The sequence below is a fragment of the Ranitomeya variabilis genome, chromosome 5, assembly GCF_051348905.1.
Source record: "Ranitomeya variabilis isolate aRanVar5 chromosome 5, aRanVar5.hap1, whole genome shotgun sequence".
In the NCBI taxonomy this organism is placed as follows: Eukaryota; Metazoa; Chordata; class Amphibia; order Anura; family Dendrobatidae; genus Ranitomeya; species Ranitomeya variabilis.
The window spans coordinates 553,449,846-553,470,311 of NC_135236.1; the positions used below are offsets into that span (position 1 = coordinate 553,449,846).

General features: G+C 44.0%; 1 protein-coding gene across 1 annotated transcript in view; it reads left to right on the forward strand.

Annotated features, from left to right (window-relative positions):
* LOC143773835 (epithelial sodium channel subunit beta-like) overlaps positions 1-20,466 on the forward strand; it is a 67,810-nt gene that overhangs the window by 28,282 nt on the left and 19,062 nt on the right. The window contains exons 2-7 of the mRNA XM_077261170.1: positions 1,961-2,082; positions 2,552-2,715; positions 6,279-6,383; positions 19,034-19,154; positions 19,228-19,300; positions 19,573-19,630. Coding sequence (XP_077117285.1) covers positions 1,961-2,082; positions 2,552-2,715; positions 6,279-6,383; positions 19,034-19,154; positions 19,228-19,300; positions 19,573-19,630 — 643 coding nt within the window. The remainder of the gene's footprint in view (positions 1-1,960; positions 2,083-2,551; positions 2,716-6,278; positions 6,384-19,033; positions 19,155-19,227; positions 19,301-19,572; positions 19,631-20,466) is intronic.

Here is a 20,466-nt window from a genome sequence, read left to right on the forward strand (position 1 = left end):
GAGGGGCACCACTGCACAGGTTCTAGGGTGCCAACCTCCGCAGCTTGGTAGGGACATTCAGATAGCACAGGGGCAGGCACACCCCTGGCCAGTGGTTCCATGCTGAAACTTGGGAACATTGGTTCCTCTGTTATGACCCCAATGGCAGAGGGTCTCAGAAATAATTACTAAGTCTGCAAACACAAAAAAAACAGCTCATAGGGCAGTGGTAACTGAGCTGACCATATATCTAATCCTAGCACCACAAATAGCAGTAGCCGGGGAACGTGCCTACGTTGGTTCTAGACGTCTCGCGCCAGCCGGAGAACTAATTAACCCTAGAAGGGAAAAGAAAGACCTTTCTTGCCTCCAGAGAAAAGACCCCAAAAGTTGGATACAAGCCCCCAACAAATAATAACGGTGAGGTAAGAGGAAAAGACAAACGTAAGAATGAGCTAGGTATTTAGCAAAGAGAGGCCCACTGACTAATAGCAGAATATAGTAAGATGACTTATATGGTCAGCAAAAACCCTATCAAAATATCCACGCTGGATATTCAAGAACCCCCGAACCGTCTAACGGCCCGGGGGGAGAACACCAGCCCCCTAGAGCTACCAGCAAGGTCAGGAATCACATTTAGTACAAGCTGGACAAAAATGAAAGCAAGCAAATAACCAAAAAACAAAGAAGCAGGACTTAGCTTAATTTTGCACGAACCCGGACCAGCAGACAGGAGCAAACAGAAAGGATCTGATTACAACGATGCCAGGCACTGGACTAAGGATCCAGGAAGCTTATATAGCAACTCCCCTGGACTAACGACCCAGGTGGGTGCCAAACTGAGGAAAGACAATCCCAGAGTCATATCACTAGTAACCACAAGAGGGAGCCAAAAAGTCTAATTCACAACATTCCTCCTTTGTTGCCTTCCACAGGCACACCCCTATGGTATGTTGTTGCTTGGTTTGGTGATGGTGGTGTAGTTAACAATTTTTGAATTTTTCAATAAAATTTAATTTTAAGTAAGTGTTTACGGTGAGCCTCAGATGATACACTTATGATACTTATTTTTGAAACTGTGAAATGTTGTTGCCCTCCTACGGCCTCCTCCACATCTCCTGGTGTACTGGCCTGTCTCCTGGTAGCGCCTCCAGCCTCCGGACATTAAGCTGACAGACACAGGAAACCACAGCTCGCATTGATGTGCCATCCTGGAAAAGCTGCACTACCTGAGCCACTTGTGTGGGATGTAGAATCTGTCTCATGCTACCACGATTGTGAAAGCACAACGAACAGTCAAAAGTGACCAAAACATCAGCCAGGAAGCATTGGTACTGAGATGTGGTCTGTGGTCCCCACCTTCAGAACCACTCCTTTATTGAGTGTGTCTTGATATTTGCCAATAATTTCCATCTGTTGTTTATTCCATTTGCACAACAGCATGTGAAATTGATTGTCAATCAGTGTTGCTTCCTAAGTGGACAGTTTGATTTCACAGTTTGATTTACTTGGAGTTATATTCTGTTGTTTAAGTGTTCTCTTTATTTTTTTGAGCAGTGTATTTATGTGATTGTTAGGGTATGTGTCCACGTTCAGGTTTGCTTCAGGCTTTGGTCAGGATTTTATGCAGGCAGAATCCTGACCAAAAATGCACCTGAGGTCACTGGCTGGTCACCTGCGGTGTGCCTGCGTGTTTTGCTCATTGTAGCAACATGCTGCGTTCTGAAAAAACGCAACGCATGTGCGTTTTTGCTGGAAAAACGCATGCGTTTTTTAATGCACAGTGGAGACGGGATTTCATTAAATCCCCTCCACTATGCTGTAACATCTGGACGCTGCGTTTTTGATGCTGCGGCTCAGTGCTGCGTCAAAAACGCAGCGTTTCCTGAACGTGGACACATACCCTTAGAGTCGGTTTGAAAAAATACACAACTCTGTTTGAACAGTATACACAAGTGAATTAATACATTCTCTCTTTCAGCTTCTTCACCCCTTTCCTGAATCCTAAGTTTGGGAACTGTTATACATTTAATGGACCAGGAAATCAATCTTCAAGAAAAGAAGTAGAGGTCCTAAATGCCACCAAGGCTGGTTTCAGTTATGGTGATGTTATATTAAGCATTTTTCCCTAAACCTATAACTCTTATGAGCAATACGAGATTCGCTCATCACTTTTTAATGATTTTCAGATTAGAAAATTGAGGTTATTCTAGTGCATTGAACTGAGGCTACAGTTGTGTCCAGAGGCATGAGTGATAGGAGATGTATCCTGCAAGTCCTACCTGTAATTTATGTAGCTTTTTTGCATAAATGTAATGCGATTTTCTACTTTTCAATTATTGAGGAAGATCTATGCTGCAGCTTAGTCAATACTAGTTTGGTCTGAGCAGTATAAATATAAGAAATACATGTTTTCTAAGTAGACAAGTTATTAATTATATCACTGCAGAAAGATCATCTGCATGCACTTTATTTAAGGCTATGATTAGATTTGCATCACATATGATTTGAGGGCTAAGTTTTATACAGTGTGTGCTCGATATATATACTGATTACCCATCTTTACTGACAGGTCTGACAATGGAGCTTTTTATTGAGCAGCATGAGTATATCAGTAGCCTGAGCACAGCTGCTGGACTGAGAGTGGTCCTACATGGACAGGGGAAGATGCCATTCCCTGAGGACGAGGGAGTAAATGCCCCTCCTGGACAGGAGTCAGACATTGGCATAGTGAAGGTATAATCTGGTAAACAATTCTCTAAAATTGATTTTCTCTACAAATTGATTTCTAAATGTCCGTAATATTTGAATTGCTTTAAAATATTGGTGTATTCTTTACTTAAAATAGCTTCTATGACTCCTCAAGATGTTTGCCTGTTGGGGGTTCAAGTAAAAAGTAGCGGTCTGGACTATGCCCACCAAGTGTAAAGGAGAGGTTTCATTGACGTAGGTGGGATGCTAGGCCCAAATTTTGAGGTGGAAAGGATTAATTGTTAGATGCAAGAGCTTTAAGTGGGAATTCAATGAGTGAAGATTAGGGTTATGTTGAGGAGTATGTGGGTTACTTGACTGGTGAGTAGGTGAGAATCGTTGGAGGGAAATAAAAAGAAGAGGTTATCAGGTGACCATTGAGCCCAGTGCATTTCACCCATACACCCTACTGCTTGTTGATTGCTCTGAATGGCACTTTGGGGATTTTTAATTTGTCACACAGTTGTCGAAAAGAGGGGAGGTGAACATTTCTGTCCATCACAGGTTTGGGTAACCCCATGTGATAAAATGTTGTTGGATAATTAATATAAATGCGTCCCTACTGAGCTTAGGTCTCTGTGAACGTTTGTAAGGGAAACACTCAACAGGGAGTTGCCCCTGAGTCTGCTCAGTGTAGATGAGGGCAGAGTACAGGATCTGATGTTACAGAAAAAAGGTGGCGTTCGACATTCAAAGCCCTCTGCAATTTTGTGATTTAATATTTTACATTTGTTTTTTTTTATTTACACTCCTTAACATTAAAATTACAATACCAAGAAGGAAAAGTCATTGTGTTATCGAAATTACAGGATCAATAGACATGTCAACCATGCCAGGAACAGGTCATGTACCCCATTTCCTGACCAAGCACATTTTCGGGTTTGTCCGTACATGAAGTTTAAAGAACTATATATATTTTTTTCCCATTCAGAATGATATTCAAATGATATTTGCATCTTTTTAGCATGATACGTGGAGCTTCATTTGCTATTATTATAATACTGTGTGGGGTTTTTTTTTCAAACATTGGGCAACATGAATGGGAAAATATAGGACATACCTGTCCGTTTTCCACATTTTTTTTTAAAGTATGACAACAAACGACCACTAAAATATTGCATTCCCCTTTCTGTAACAATTATTACTATATATTGAACACAATTTTTTCCCAATGGGAGCCGGACTAGTAACAATGATTTTGATTGACAACATTATTTTTTACTTGTTATGTATCTCATATTTTGCCTCCATAAGATCATAAAAGACATTTTGGGGGCATTTCAATATTTAAATCTTCTTTTTAGTTTACCTGATTTCCCATATAACTGAGGCTGGTACATCAGCTCCAGTTACAGTTGAAATGATCCCTCCTGGATGTCTCCTGGGACCCAACAGCTTCTGTTCCCTCCCTAGGCACTGTGATCACATGATTTAGCAATTAGACAGCAATTGGGAATGCTGAGGTGAAACAAACAATCTCTGCTTCTATATTGGAAGCTCGGCTGTGTTTAAGAAACAATTCTCCGCTCCCACAGCTGCACAGTCATGTCCAGCTGCTTGAAAATGCAGTGACAAATTAGAACTTCAATGCAAAGTATGGGTTGTCCTCAAGAAGTTAATGATATGAAAGTAGTGAAAAGATATCAACATATTTAAAACATTTCAATTTATTCACTTTTAAGTATGAGCGCCACGCACAGAAATACATGCATTTACACACCTTGGCATCTATCAGTGAGCTGAGGAATGTTTTATCATGCTGAATGCACTTGTGCACAAATTATCAAGATCTGCTGCTGTAAACTCCCTTTGTAATTGCCGAACAATGAGATTCCAGATGTGCTTGATAGGAGACAAGTCTGAAGATGTTGCAAGCCATGTTACCTGAAATGAAGACTAGCTTCTGTGCTTTAGGCCACCTCACACAATACTCCTGAGAATAGGACTGGGGCTTCATTCCCTGGTGAAGACCTTGTTATGGTCTTCAGATGGAGGCCAAAGGTTGGAATGGAGCAAATGGATGCTTTAGTGGAGGTCTATTTTCTTCAGCCATTTTTGTCTTGGAGGCTATGCCACAGATTAGTCTGTAGACCACATGGGCAATGCCATGAAGAGGTCTTCACGAGGACACATCACACCAGTACTACTACTGGGTTTATAATGTGGGGTGGCATAATGTAGTCAGATATTAGCCAGGTACATAACAGCTCGGTGTTACATTAATTTGGTGGTGCAACCAATGCACGGCCATTTTTTCAAAGTTTCACAGGAGATGTTTTTCAACATGACCTTGCCAGACTGCTTGTTTCTTGTGTTACTGTGAGCAGCCTGCATGGCCTAAACATGCTACCACGGCCTGCAGCTTCTTCGGTCTTTAATTGAGCACATTTCTAATGTCATTGGTCATTGATCATGGCAATTGCAAAGGGAGATGCCAGCTGTAGATCTTTATGATTTAATACAGAAAGTAAATGGTAACGGTGTAGACAACATCGTTATGCAAAAAATAGCATGCATTAGTATTTTCAAATCCTTTTTTTACAATTTTTTACTCAAAACTAACATCTATCCCTGGAGAACAATTAGGTTTCATTCTCACGATCAGGAAGTAGCAGCGCTTTGCACGTAGTGTATGTTCGCTTCGTCCAAAGCGCTGCCTTCTATTGAATGCTGGTAAATCCGCATGTGTTCACTGTGCCGTGTGGATTTACTGCATTAAATACATCTCTATTGATAACATTTCTTTTGCAGAAACTAGCGACTCCGCAAGAGAAATTGACATGCTCACATGGGCACATCCACTAATAGAGGACATGCAATTTCTACAAATCCCATCCACTATGCTGTAACAGCTGGCCGCTGTGGGTTTGGCGCTGCATAAATACACAGAGTCAAACCCACAGCAATTACTTATTGTGGGCACGTACCCTTAAGGTATGTGTCCACATTCAGGTTTTCTTCAGGCTTTGGTCAGGATTTTATGCAGGTAAAATCCTGACCAAAAATGCACCTGAGGTCACTGGCAGGTCACCTGCGGTGTTCCTGCGTGTTTTGCTCATTGTAGCAACATGCTGCATTCTGAAAAAACGCAACGCATGTGCGTTTTTGCGGGAAAAACGCATGCGTTTATTAATGCACAGTGGATACGGGATTTCATTAAATCCCCTCCACTATGCTGTAACATCTGGACGCTGCGTTTTTGACGCTGCGGCTCAGCGCTGCGTCAAAAACACAGCGTTTCCTGAACGTGGACACATACCCTTACTTGTTCTGTAGACATCCTCGCAACAGCAACATATGAAAACAAAGGTCCTTATAAATGTAAAGAAGTCATAGAGAAGTAAAATACTGCACTAATGCTGGAACGGATATAATTTTAAGGTATTACAATAAATCAACTTTTATAAAGCTTTGCTGAATTCTAACTTGAATTGACAGTTTTCATTGTTCCAATAGACAGACAATATTCCATCATAAATATAGAAATCTGTAGTAAATTCACAATACAAGAATTAATGCCAATCAAAACAAATGTCTCTTTATGACAGGTTCATGTGAAACGTTTGCAAGAACCATACAGTAGTAGCTGTAGTGGCGGCGAAGGCATAAGAAACTATTATACTGATGCGTATGGCACAGACTATAGTAGAGAGGTGAGTATGAAACTAGGACATCTTCTCACAATATATATATAAATGAAATATACTTTTAACAAACTATGTACAGTTCAATAGTAGAGTTGAGCGACTTTTACTTTTTTAGGATCGAATTTGTCAAAAGTCGGGTCGGGTGAAATCGGCTGATTATTGCGAAAAGTCGGGGGCCGTCTGAAACACGAAACCCAATGCAAGTCAATGGGGAATCAAAGTCGGCAGTGAGTGGAGAACAGGAAAACACCTACAGTGCCCATTTTAATACCAAAAACATCAATTCTTATTACTAAAGCTTGTCAATCTTAATTTACTTTATAATAATAGTTAGGCATTGAAAACTGGGGGTCATTTGGCTAAAGTTGTGGGAGGGTAGGGCTGGCTCAAGATTTTCGTAGGCCCAGGAAACGCGGAATACGTCACGGCGGTGGAGCAGGGAGAGGTAAGTATTTCAACTTTGGAAGTGCTGTGATCCTAAGCAAGCAGAGGGGGCCCACTCGTTGGCATTGGCACTGGCACAGGGCCCCTCATAGTACGGCGGTGTGTTTGACGGCGGATGGCGCCTCCCACCGGCAGAGACACTTTTGTGTACTATTAGGGGCCCTGTGCCAGTGACGTCGCCAACGAGTATGCCCCCCCCACCTGATGAAGGAACCTGCACTTTCATCTGCAACTTCCTCTTTGTCCCCGTGTAAGGTGGTATAATATGCGGGAAGGGGAACCTGACTTTCAGCAGGGTCAGATTCTGGCTGTGTAGAGTGCAAGGGGAATGTAGTGGTCTGGGTCAATGTACCAGCAGACTCATCTAGCAGTGGCTGGGCAATGGGCAGGATGAGGAGGAAACACAGATATAGGCCCAAATAATAAAATGGGCTAAATGCAGTTCAAAATTGGTAACAAGACTAAACTGGCGGTGTTGCTTTGTTCAGCGGAGGACAATTGTAAGGAGTGGCTGACACAGTGAGTAAGCCCAAATAAGTAAGTAGGCTTAATGCAGTTCAAAATTGGTAACAGGACTAAACTAGTGGCGTTGCTTTGTTCAGCGGAGGACAATTGTAAGGAGTGGCTGACACAGTGAGTAGGCCCAAATAAGCAAGTTGGCTAAAAGCAGTTCAAAATTGGTAACAGGACTAAACTGCCGGCCTTTCTTTGTTCAGCGGAGGACAATTGTAAGGAGTGGCTGATACAGTGAGTAGGCCCAAATAAGTAAGTAGGCTTAATGCAGTTCAAAATTGGTAACAGGAATAAACTGGCGGCGTTGCTTTGTTCAGCGGAGGACAATTGTAAGGAGTGGCTGACACAGTGAGTAGGCCCAAATAAGTAAGTAGGCTTAATGCAGTTCAAAATTGGTAACAGAACTAAACTGGCGGCGTTGCTTTGTTCAGCGGAGGACAATTGTAAGGAGAGGCTGACACAGTGAGTAGGCCCAAATAAGTAAGTAGGCTTAATGCAGTTCAAAATTGGTAACAGGACTAAACTGGCGGCGTTGCTTTGTTCAGCGGAGGACAATTGTAAGGAGTGGCTGACACAGTGAGTAGGCCTAAATAAGTAAGTAGGCTTAATGCAGTTCAAAATTGGTAACAGGACTAAACTGGCGGCGTTGCTTTGTTCAGCGGAGGACAATTGTAAGGAGTGGCTGACAGTGAGTAGGCCCAAATAAGCAAGTTGGCTAAAAGCAGTTCAAAATTGGTAACAGGACTAAACTGATGGCGTTTCTTTGTTCAGCGGAGGACAATTGTAAGGAGTGGCTGACACAGTGAGTAGGCCCAAATAAGTAAGTAGGCTTAATGCAGTTCAAAATTGGTAACAGGACTAAACTGGCGGCGTTGCTTTGTTCAGCGGAGGACAATTGTAAGGAGTGGCTGACACAGTGAGTAGGCCCAAATAAGTAAGTAGGCTAAATGCAGTTCAAAATTGGTAACAGGACTAAACTGGTGGCGTTGCTTTGTTCAGCGGAGGACAATTGTAAGGAGTGGCTGACACAGTGAGTAGGCCCAAATAAGTAAGTAGGCTTAATGCAGTTCAAAATTGGTAACAGGACTAAACTGGCGGCGTTGCTTTGTTCAGCGGAGGACAATTGTAAGGACTGGCTGACACAGTGAGTAGGCCCAAATAAGCAAGTTGGCTAAAAGCAGTTCAAAATTGGTAACAGGACTAAACTGCCGGCGTTTCTTTGTTCAGCGGAGGACAATTGTAAGGAGTGGCTGATACAGTGAGTAGGCCCAAATAAGTAAGTAGGCTTAATGCAGTTCAAAATTGGTAACAGGACTAAACTGGTGGCGTTGCTTTGTTCAGCGGAGGACAATTGTAAGGAGTGGCTGACACAGTGAGTAGGCCCAAATAAGTAAGTAGGCTTAATGCAGTTCAAAATTGGTAACAGGACTAAACTGGCGGCGTTGCTTTGTTCAGTGGAGGACAATTGTAAGGAGTGGCTGACACAGTGAGTAGGCCCAAATAAGTAAGTAGGCTTAATGCAGTTCAAAATTGGTAACAGGACTAAACTGGCGGCGTTGCTTTGTTCAGCGGAGGACAATTGTAAGGAGTGGCTGACACAGTGAGTAGACCCAAATAAGCAAGTTGGCTAAAAGAAGTTCAAAATTGGTAACAGGACTAAACTGGTGGAATTGCTTTGTTCAGCGGTGGACAACTGTAAGGAGAGGCTGACTCAGTGAGTAGGCCCAAATAAGTAAGTAGGCTTAATGCAGTTAAAAATTGGTAACAGGACTAAACTGGCGGCGTTGCTTTGTTCAGCGGAGGACAATTGTAAGGAGTGGCTGACACAGTGAGTAGGCCCAAATAAGTAAGTAGGCTTAATGCAGTTCAAAATTGGTAACAGGACTAAACTGGCGGTGTTGCTTTGTTCAGCAGAGGACAACTGTAATGAGAGGCTGACACAGTGAGTAGGCCCAAATAATAAAGTAGGCTAAATGTCTGCCAAAATATTTTTCAGAAATAACCAGGTGGCATAGCTAGGTACAGTGGTGGGCTCCTCTGCTGAGTAGAAGACAGTGGTAGTAGGCACAACATATTAACTGGTTTAAATGGAGGCCAGGGCCCCTGTATATTTTAACTATCATCTATCATTTCAACAAATTTGTATTGGCAGTGGCATTGAAGGATTTAACAGCACAGACTACACAGTGGTGGAGCAGGGAGAGGTAAGTATTGCAAGTGGTAGAGCACTGTTCGAGCTGGGGGGAACACTCTTTCGTGGGCTTCGGTACTGGCACAGGGCCCCTCATATTACAACGGTGTGTCTGACGTTGGATGTGCACCACCACCGTCAGAGACACTTCATTGTACTATGAGGGACCCTGTGCCAGTGCCATCGCCCAAGAGTGGGCACACCCACCTGTCCAGGCAAACGGCACTCGCACGGGTGCTTGCGCCAGGTGGTGACCACGGCCCTGTGGGGGGAGTCAGCCCATTTAGGGAGGTATAAAAATGGCCTAAGGTGGACATTCAGCAGCTGCAAATGGAGGAATTGGAGAAGTCAGTAAGAGGAGGCCAAACGCAAGACATTTTTCAGGCAAGCTACGTGTCAGCAGGGGAAGGTGGGGCCAAATAATTGGAAATCCATGATTGGTTCATTTTAATGAAGGTTAGATCATCAACATTTCGGGTAGCCAGACGTGTCCTTTTTTCGGTCAGTATTGAACCAGCAGCACTGAATATTCTTTCTGATAACACACTAGCAGCAGGGCATGCGAGCTCCTGTAATGCATATTCTGCCAATTCAGGCCAGGTGTCTATTTTAGATGCCCAGTAATCAAAGGGGAATGACATGTGAGAGAAAACATCGATAAGGGCGGAAAAGTAGTCCGTAACCATACTGGAAAAATGCTGTCTCCTGTCACTTTGAATCGATGCAGCAGTACCTGTCGTGTCAGCGGTCATTGCGAAATCACTCCACAACCTGGTCATAAAACCCCTCTGTCAAACGCCACTTCGGATTTGTGCACCTCTAACACCTCTGCCATGTTGCCCACTACGGCTCGTGTGAGAACCATCACCGCCGCTGTGTGCTGGGAATGCCTGAACCAAATGGTCTACAAGAGTTGCTTGTTTGGTAGCCAATATTTGCTCAAGGTTCTCATGTGGCATGATATTTTGTAATTTTCCTTTATATCGTGGATCCAGGAGGCAGGCCAACCAGTAATCGTCATCGATCATCATTTTTATAATGCGGGGGTCCCTTTTTAGGATACGCAAGGCATACTCAGCCATGTGGGCCAATGTTCCAGGTGTCAGTTCACTGCTTGTGCTGGGTTAAGGAGCACTTTCTTGCAAATCAACATCACTTGTGTCCCGCAAAAACCCTGTACCTGACCTTGCAACGCCACCAGTTTCTATTGCCCCCTGAGAAGCATCCTCCTCCCATAAATATTCATCCCCATCATCCTCCTCCTCCTCCTCTTCGTCCGCCACCTCATCCAGGAGAGTTCCCTGAGCTGACAATGGCTGACTGTCATCAAGGCTTCCCTCCTCTTCGGCTGCAGACGCCTGCTCCTTAATGTGCGTCAAACTTTGCATCAGCAGACGCATTAGTGGGATGCTCATGCTTATGATGGCGTCGTCTGCACTTACCAGGCGTGTGCATTCCTCAAAACACTGAAGGACTTGACAGAGGTCTTGTAGCTTCGACCACTGCACACCAGTCAACTCCATGTCTGCCATCCAAGTGCCTGCCCGTGTATGTGTATCCTCCCACAAATAAATTACAGCACGCCTCTGTTCACACAGCCTCTGAAGCATGTGCAGTGTGGAGTTCCACCTTGTTGCAAAGTCAATTATTAGGCGGTGCTGGGGAAGATTCAGCGATCGCTGATGGTTCAGCATACGGCTGGAGTGTACGGGCGACTGGCGGATGTGAGAGCAAAGTCTTCGCACCTTCAGGAGCAGGGCTGGTAACCCCGGATAATTTTTCAGGAAGCACTGCACCACCACCAGGTTCAAGGTGTGAGCCAGGCAAGGTATGTGTTTCAGTTCTGAAAGGGCTATGGCAGCCATAAAATTCCTTCCGTTATCACTGACTACCTTGCCTGCCTCAAGATGTACACTGCCCAGCCATGACTGAGTTTCTTGCTGCAAGTGCTCGGCCAGTACTTCCACGGTGTGTCTGTTGTCGCCCAAAGACTTCATTTGTAACACAGCCTGCTGACGCTTACCACTAGCTGTTCGATAATGGGACACCTCGTGTGCAACACTGGCTGCTGCGGATGGAGTGGTCGTTCGACTGCGCTCTGTGGACGAGCTTTCGCTTCTGGAGGAGGAGGAGGAGGGGTGGAAAACGCCTACAACCAATTGTTTCCTATACCGTGGGCTAGGCAGAACTGTCCCACTATGGCTGTCCCCAGTGGACCCTGCATCCACCACATTAACCCAGTGCGCCGTGATGGACACATAATGTCCCTGGCCATGCCTACTGGTCCATGCATCTGTTGTGAGGTGCACCTTTCCACTGACTGATTGCCTCAGTGCATGGATAATGCGGTCTTTGACATGCTGGTGGAGGGCTGGGATGGCTTTTCTCGCAAAGAAGTGCCGACTGGGTAGGTCATAGCGTGGTACTGCGTAGGCCATCAGGTCTTTGAAAGCTTTGCTTTCAACCAACAGGTAGGGCATCATCTCTAACGAGATTAGTCTAGCAATGTGGGCGTTCAAACCCTGTGTACGCGGATGAGAGGATGAGTACTTTCTTTTCCTAACGAGAGTCTCTTGTAGGGTGAGCTGGACTGGAGAGCTGCATATGGTGGAACTAGCGGTGGTAGTGGTGGTGGACATGGCGGATTGAGAGAGGGTTGGTGATGGTATTCTTGATGTTGGCCTACATACAGTGTTTCCTACCAATAACCTTGTGATTCCCTGACTGCTTTGGCCTTGCGATGATACCTCCACATTTGCTGCTGGTGGTGTCCTAACCGGTGGGCTTACAGTGAGGGAAGCAATGTAGCGTTGCTGACTACCTTCATTCTGAGCAGGTGCACCAACGGTACGTGACGTTTGGTAGTTAGTCCAGGCTTGCAAGTGCAAGCTTGTTAAATGTCTACGCATGCACGTTGTATTTAAATTTTGAAGATTCTTCCCTCTGCTAAGGGTCTTTGAGCATTTCTTACAGATAACTTTGCACTGATCATTCGGATCTCGGTTAAAAAATTGCCACACTGCACTCCTACTATCGAATACCTTTTCAGGCATTGCACGCTGTGCTACTTTCACCGGATGGCCACGCTGTCCTAAAACTGTTTTTGTTTTTGACACACGTTTTTGGCCTGATACGGGCCTGCCAGATGACAGCTGTTGCGATGTAGATGGCTGCTGCGGATCATCCACCTCCGCTTCTGAGCTACTGGCAGCGGCACCCTTTTCCCCCAATAGCTGCTAATCTGGGTCAACAACTGGGTCATCTATCACCTCCTCTTCAATGTCATGTGCACCTTCCTCTGTGTCACCGTGTAAGGTGCTATAGCGTTCGGGACGGGGCACCATAGTCTCGTCAGGGTCAGATTCTGGCTCAGTACACTGCGAGGGCAATGTAGTGATCTGAGTCAATGGAACAGCACAATAATCTAGCTGTGGCTGTGATTCAGTGCACTCCATGTCCGATTCATCTTGTAATGGACAGTTAACAATTTCCCTTTCTAACCCAGGCACGGTATGTGTAAAGAGCTCCATGGAGTAACCTGTAGTGTCGCCTGATGCATCCTTCACTTTTGGTTTGGGTGAAGGACACAAGGAAACGTCTTGGTCCTGACCGGGAGCATCCACTGACGACTCGCTGCTTTTATATTTGGAACTTTCGGAAGAGGAGGCAAAAAAGCTAGAGGCTGAGTCAGCAATGAAAGCCAAAACTTTTTCCTGCTGCTCCGGCTGTAAAACTTGTTTTCCTACTCCAAGATAAGGGGGCCTTCAAGGCCTTGTCTAGCCAGACGATGACGCTGGCTCAACACCTCCAGCCATAGGTGCTATTTTGCTTTTCCCACTACCACCAGATGCTCCACCACCACCACCATCAGTACCAGCTGGCAACGACCGCCCACGGCCTCTTCCACCAGACTTCCTCATATTTGGGAAAATGTAACCAAAATAACAACAGTTATATGGTACTGTAAAACAAGGTAGAAGGTGTATATAAACTTGTTGAGAATTTAAATCTCCCTTTTTATTTTGGGGAGACTGAACCAGAACTCATGCCCAGTGTATAAAACAACGCAATGTGAGTGGCAGCAAGTGGCTGGCTGATACACCAAAAACTAAGAGGACTGAAGTATATCCACTTTATGAGAATTTCAATGTCCCTTTTTATTTTGGGGAGACTGAACCACAACTCAGGCCCAGTGTATAAAACAAGGCAATGTGAGTGGCAGCAAGCGGCTGGCTGATATACGACAAACTAACAGGACTGAGGTATATCCACTTTGTGAGAATTTCAATCTCCCTTTTTATTTTGGGGAGACTGAACCACAACTCAGGCCCAGTGTATAAAACAACGCAATGTGAGTGGCAGCAAGTGGCGGGCTGATACACCACAAACTAAGAGGACTGAGTTATATCCACTTTGTGAGAATTTGAATCTCACTTTTTTTGGGGGGACACAGAACCCAAACTCAGGCTCAGTGTATAAAACAACGCAATGTGAGTGACAGCAAGTGGCTGGCTGATACACCACAAACTAAGAGGACTGAGGTATATCCACTTTGTGAGAATTTCAATCTCACTTTTTTTGGGGGGGAGACTGAACCCAAACTCAGGCCCAGTGTATTTTACAATGCAATGTGAGTGGCAGCAAGTGGCTGGCTGATATACGACAAACTAAGAGGACTGAGGTATATCCACTTTGTGAGAATTTGAATCTTACTTTTTTGGGGGGGAGACTGAACCCAAACTCAGGCACAGTGTATAAAACAACGCAATGTGAGTGGAAGCAAGTGGCTGGAAGATATATGAAAAAATACAAGGACTGTAGTACAATTTCAATCTCCCTACAATGATCTCAGGACAAGTATGGCAGCAATAAAAAGGACTGCTGCACACAAAAGTGTGGACAAATAAACAAGATAACTGTGCAGAAAGGAGCAACAGGATTTTTGCTTTTAAAAAAGCAGTTGGTTTGCACAGCAGCGTGCAAACAGCAATGCAGCTATCAGGGAGCCTTATAAGGCAGCCTAATAAGCTGCAGAGCTGATGCACAAAGATATAGCCTCCACTATCCCTGCAAAGAAAAGGTGGTGTTGGACAGTGGAAATCGCTACAGCACAAGCGGTTTGGGGGTTAATCTTCCCTCCCTATCTATGTCCCTTCTTCTGACAAATCTGCAGCAACCTCTCCCTATGCTAAGATCGGCAGAAGTAAGATGGCGGTCGGCGTGCATGCCCCTTTATAGCCCCTGTGACGCCGCAAAAAGCATGCCAATCAGTTATCAGAACATAATTTGACCTTTAATACCAGTTGTATTCCAGTAGCACTCATTGTGATTCAGTCTCATCAATGTCCATTGGGTGCAAACTCTCCCGACTCATTCATTTTGGTGATACTAAGCAGTCTACTTGCACTATTCATAACCATTAAACACATGCAATATATTTTGATCTGTATTTACAGTGGGTACGGAAGGCATTCCCTTTACATTTTTCTCTTTTTGTTTCATTGCAGCCCTTTGGAAAATTCAAAAAAGTTCATTTTATTCACATTAATTTACATTCTGCACCCCATCTTGACTGAAAAAAAACAGAAAAATTGTAATTTTTGCAAATTTAATAAAAAAGAAAAACTGAAATATCACATGGTCACAAGTATTCAGACTCTTTGCTCAGACACTCATATTTAAGTCACATGCTGTCCATTTCCTTGTGATCCCCCTTGAGATGGTTTTACTCCTTCATTGGAGTCCAACTGTGTATAATTAAACAGATAGGACTTGATTTGGAAAGGCCCACACCTGTCAATATAAGACCTCACAGCTCACAGTGCATGTCAGACCAAATGAGAATCATGAGGTCAAAAGAACTGGCCAAGGAGCTTAGAGACAGAATTGTTCCAAGGCACAGATCTGGCCAAGGTTACAACAGAATTTCTGCAGTACTCAAGGTACCTAAGAGCACAGTGGCATCCATAATCCTTAAATGAAAGAAGTTTGGGACCACCAGAAGTCTTCCTAGACCTGGCCGTCCAGCTAAACTGAGCATTTGTGGGAGAAGAGCCTTGGTGAGAGAGGTAAAGAAGAACCCCAAGATTACTGTGGCTGAGCTCCAGAGATGCAGTAGGGAGATGGGAGAAAGTTCCACAAAGTCACCTATCACTGCTGCCCTCCACCAGTCGGGACTTTATGGCACAGTGGCCCAACGGAAGCCTCTCCTCAGTGCAAGACATATGAAAGCCCACATAGAGTTTGCTAAAAAAAAACACATGAACGACTCCCAGACTATGAGAAATAAGATTCATCAGACGAAGAAAGACCTTTTTGGTAATAATTCTAAGTGGTATGTGTGGAGAAAACCAGGCACTGCTCATCACCTCTCCAATACAATTTCAACAGTGAAACATGGTGGTGGCAGCATCATGCTACAGGGTGGTTTTCAGCTGTAGGGACAGGACAACTGGTTGTCATTGAAGGAAACATGAATGCGGCCAAGTACAGAGATATCCTGGATGAAAACCTCTTCCAGAGTGCTCTAGACCTCAGACTTGGCTGAAGGTTCACCTTCCAACAAGACAATGACCCTAAGCACACAGCTAAAATAACAAAGGAGTGGCTTCGGAACAACTCTGTGACCATTCTTGACTGGCCCAGCCAGAGCCCTGACCTAAACCCAGTTGAGCATCTGTGGAGAGACCTGAAAATGGCGGTCCACCAATGTTCACAATCCTGCTTGACGAAACTGGAGAGGATCTGCAAGGTAGAAAGGCCGAGGATCCCCAAATCCAGGTGAGAAAAGCTTCCCAAGAAGACTCATGGCTGTACTAGCTAAAAAGGGTGCTTCTACTCAATACTGAGCAAAGGGTCTGAATACTTATGACTAGGGTTGAGCGACCTTTACTTTTATAGGATCGGGTCGGGTTTCACGAAACCCGACTTTTTCAAAAGTCGGGTCGAGTGAAATCGGCCGATCCTATAAAAAAGTCGGGGTCGGCCGAAACTCGAAACCCAATGCAGTGCATTGGGTTTCCAATGGTTCCCAGGGTCTGAAGGAGCGGAAACTCTCCTTCAGGCCCTGGGATCCATATTTAAGTGTAAAATAAAGAATTAAAATAAAAAATATCGCTATACTTACCCTCTGACGGGCCCTGGTACTAACCGGGAACCTTCCTTCCTTAGAATCAGCCTTCCAGGACCTTGCGGTGATGTCGCGGTGACGTCGCGGCTTGTGATTGGTCGCGCGGCCGCCCATGTGACCGCTCGCGCGACCAATCACAAGCCGCGACGTCACCGTGACGTCACCGAAGGTCCTGGAAGGGCTGATTCTTAGGAAGGAAGGCTGCCGGAAAGAAGCAGGGCGTGTCCGAGGGTGAGTATATACCTAATAGGAATATACTCACCCTCGGCTTCGTTCCGGCAGCCTTCCTTCCTAAGAATCAGCCCTTCCAGGACCTTCGGTGACGTCACGGTGACGTCGCGGCTTGTGATTGGTCGCGCGAGCGGTCACATGGGCGGCCGCGTGACCAATCACAAGCCACGACGTCACCGCGACGTCACCGCAAGGTCCTGGAAGGCTGATTCTAAGGAAGGAAGGTTCCCGGTTAGTACCAGGGCCCGTCAGAGGGTAAGTATAGCGATATTTTTTAGTTTAATTCTTTATTTTACACTTAAATCTGAATTCCGATACCAATTCCCGATATCTTAAACATATCGGGAATCGGTATCGGAATTCCGATTCCAGATTCAGAAGATCGCCGACTTCATGGCCGACCCCACCAAGGGGTCGGGTCGGGTTTCATGAAACCCGACTTTGCCAAAAGTCGGCGACTTCTGAAAATTGCCGACCCGTTTCGCTCAACCCTACTTATGACCATGTGATATTTCCGTTTTTCTTTTTTAATAAATGTGCAAGAAATACTACATTTCTGTTATTTTCAGTCACGATAGGTTGCAGAGTGTACATTAATGAGAAAAAATGTAAACTTTTTTGAATTTACCAAATGGCTGCAATGAAACAAATAGTGAAAAATGTAAAGGTGTATGAATACTTTTCGTACCCACTGTATATTACTGTTTCTATGCTGTCACTGTATTTGGCCCCTCAGGATGTTTTTGCACATTTTATATATGTACACATTATTTATTTATGTGTACTTTTGATAATAAAAGTCGATCATACCTTGATGTCACATATTTTTCCTTGGGCTATTACTTTCAAATATATAATTGATATACGGTAACTGTTCTTCTGTACAGAACAAGAATAGCAAGTCTCGTATTAGGTTTAGTGGCTATTGAGAAAAATGCCAAGTTTCTGATTTATTTAAATAATTATATAGAAACTTGAGAATATTTTTTTGAAAGATGTAAAAAAATAAAATTGTATTTTAACGTAAAAAACTTATTTAAACAATCACACTTCCTTTTAACAATGTTCTAGCCACTTAAATGCTTTGGCACCACTTGAAAATTGACAATGGTGCCAAAGGAGTAAAAAAAATGATTGAATTTCTGTTTTTAGATGGATCTGTTGGCCGTACAACTTACACTGCATCTACAATGAATGTAGATGATTCAGCTTGCCATGCAATTAAATATACTTTTTTGCACAATACCTTATTTTCTCTTTTTTCTTGGTTCATTTGTTGGTTGGAATTAATAATATTGATTGATATTGGATTTCTTGAGGGCATGTGAGGTGTTATATTGGTATAGTACAAATATATCCTGTAGAATATAATGAGTAGCTTGTGGCCAGTTTTGTGAACATTGTAGCGTATGTTCTAGTCTATGGAATATATTATACAACCATATTTTATATACGGTAATTCATATGTTCTTTGAGCTATTAAATGTTTTTTTCACCATTTCTTTGGATCAAGGCCCCTTTCATAGTCCAGCAGTATGATAAATTGGTAAAATTTAATTTTCATGTGGTTTACCACAAACTGTCATCCAGCACTTGGGACTTAAAATTCCTTATTCGTATCTTTTTAAAAAAAATCTATGTTGACAAGCCTGACAACCTGTGCAAAAAAGACCCCCAAAACCTCAAACACGTTTCGGACTTAGCATAGCCTGAATATGCACAGATTAAGCAGACATTGTATGTGGAAGCATATTAGAGCCATATTGCCCACTGTAGACCGTGGTCAATAAGCTCAACGGTAGTGCAACCCGGAAGAGCATGTAGAGCTTGAAAAGCGGAAGGTTCCCTTTAAGCATAAAATAACATTAAAACAATTTGTGCAAATACTTAACAAAAAAAAAAGGCAATTCTGTGTGTAAACTAGACTTTCTACCTAGCCTACTGGCATTCTCAGAAATGATCCAGAACAGGGAAAGTACTTCTACTTTCATGGTTAAACCAGCACTATCTTGAAACATAAGCTAAAGTCATTGTGCAGAGTGAGGAAGAAGGAAGCCATAAATCCAGCTAAGAGCATATTTATACGTTTTATGTCTACTTGTGTACATAATGCGTCAAACAGTTGTGTACATTTGCACTTGCCCCCAGGCTTGTAAGAAGAGCTGTGCGCAGACCAAAATGATCAAGAACTGTGGCTGTAGAATGTGGGAGTTCCCAGCACCCCCTGACTTGGATGTACCTCTTTGTAACATCAGTGAGCTCTCCGTGAGTAAGTACATATTCCCACTGGGTTACATGCTGAAGACCACTCTGTGACCTGAGATGGGGCTTTCTCTTACCAGATAACTGTGTGGAACTGTATGAATATAAACTCTCCCACGACCAGCTAAAGTGTCACTGTCCTCTCCAGTGTGAGTAAGTATTATCTGCAACAAGACTCTTCTCATATATCATTTACAGTTTTCACATACCTTTGTCATTTTCTAGATATTTAATATATAATATGTACAGAAAAAATAATGCCAAAGGCAAGATGAAGGCAATTCTAGGACAGAAAGCCTGATAATTCCTTTCAGAACGTGAGAATCACAGTCATTGCTACTTTGCCTATTTGATATTTATTATGTGCTTTAACAGACTGAGATGATCATAATCAAAATAATGATGTCTTGCATTTCTGTTCATAGCGAGGAGATTTATGAACTTACTCTGTCTTCATCACAATGGCCCAGCAATACCTACTTGGTAAGTGTCACTCAAGGGACATGTGAGTAAAGTGAGCTACATATGGATGAATCTGCCAAAGATATGCTTGAATCTGACAGACTAGGCCTCAGGCAATGTCATGATATCACATGGGGTCTTGAGAGCATTGGAGGCATTGTGAAAAAAGAAACCTAACTGTAGCTGTGCAGAAGACTGGGCAGTGAGCTGCATATAGAGTCAGGTGAGGGGACCGGGCAAGATGAGTATAACTTTTTTAGCCACTTCCTTGCCCTAAGACAAATCCAACAAAGTGACAGTCAGGTGGCAACCAGGGCCAAACTGGCCATCTGGCAATTCTGTCTGGTCATGGGCTACCTTGTCTGCTACGGTGCTGTTCTCAAAACACCTATACTGTTAAAGGGAACCTGTCACCACGTTTTTGGAAGATGGGATAAAAATAGCGTTAAATAGGGGCAGAGGTGGGCGTTACATTAGTGTGTTTGTTATGCGTTTATTACCCACCTAAGTTGCCGAAATACCTTTGCAAAGTCTCCGTTTTCGCCTGTCAATCAGGCTGGTCTGGTCAAAAGGGCGTGTTGTCTTCCCCCAGATTTTGCGTAGTTTTCCGTTGGTGGCGTAGTGGTGTGCGCATGTCCAAGGTCCCGAATCCTCTGCCAGGGGATTTAAAAGAGCTGTTCGTTATTTCATTGGTGATCGGTGGGCGCGGCCATCTTCCTTTGGTCACGCGTGCGCAGAAGCGGCGCTCTGCTGGCCGCGGCTTCAGGAAAATGGCCGCCGCGATATCCATCTGCGCACGCGCGACATCCCGCGGCCATTTTCCTGAAGCCGCGGCCAGCAGAGCGCCGCTTCTGCGC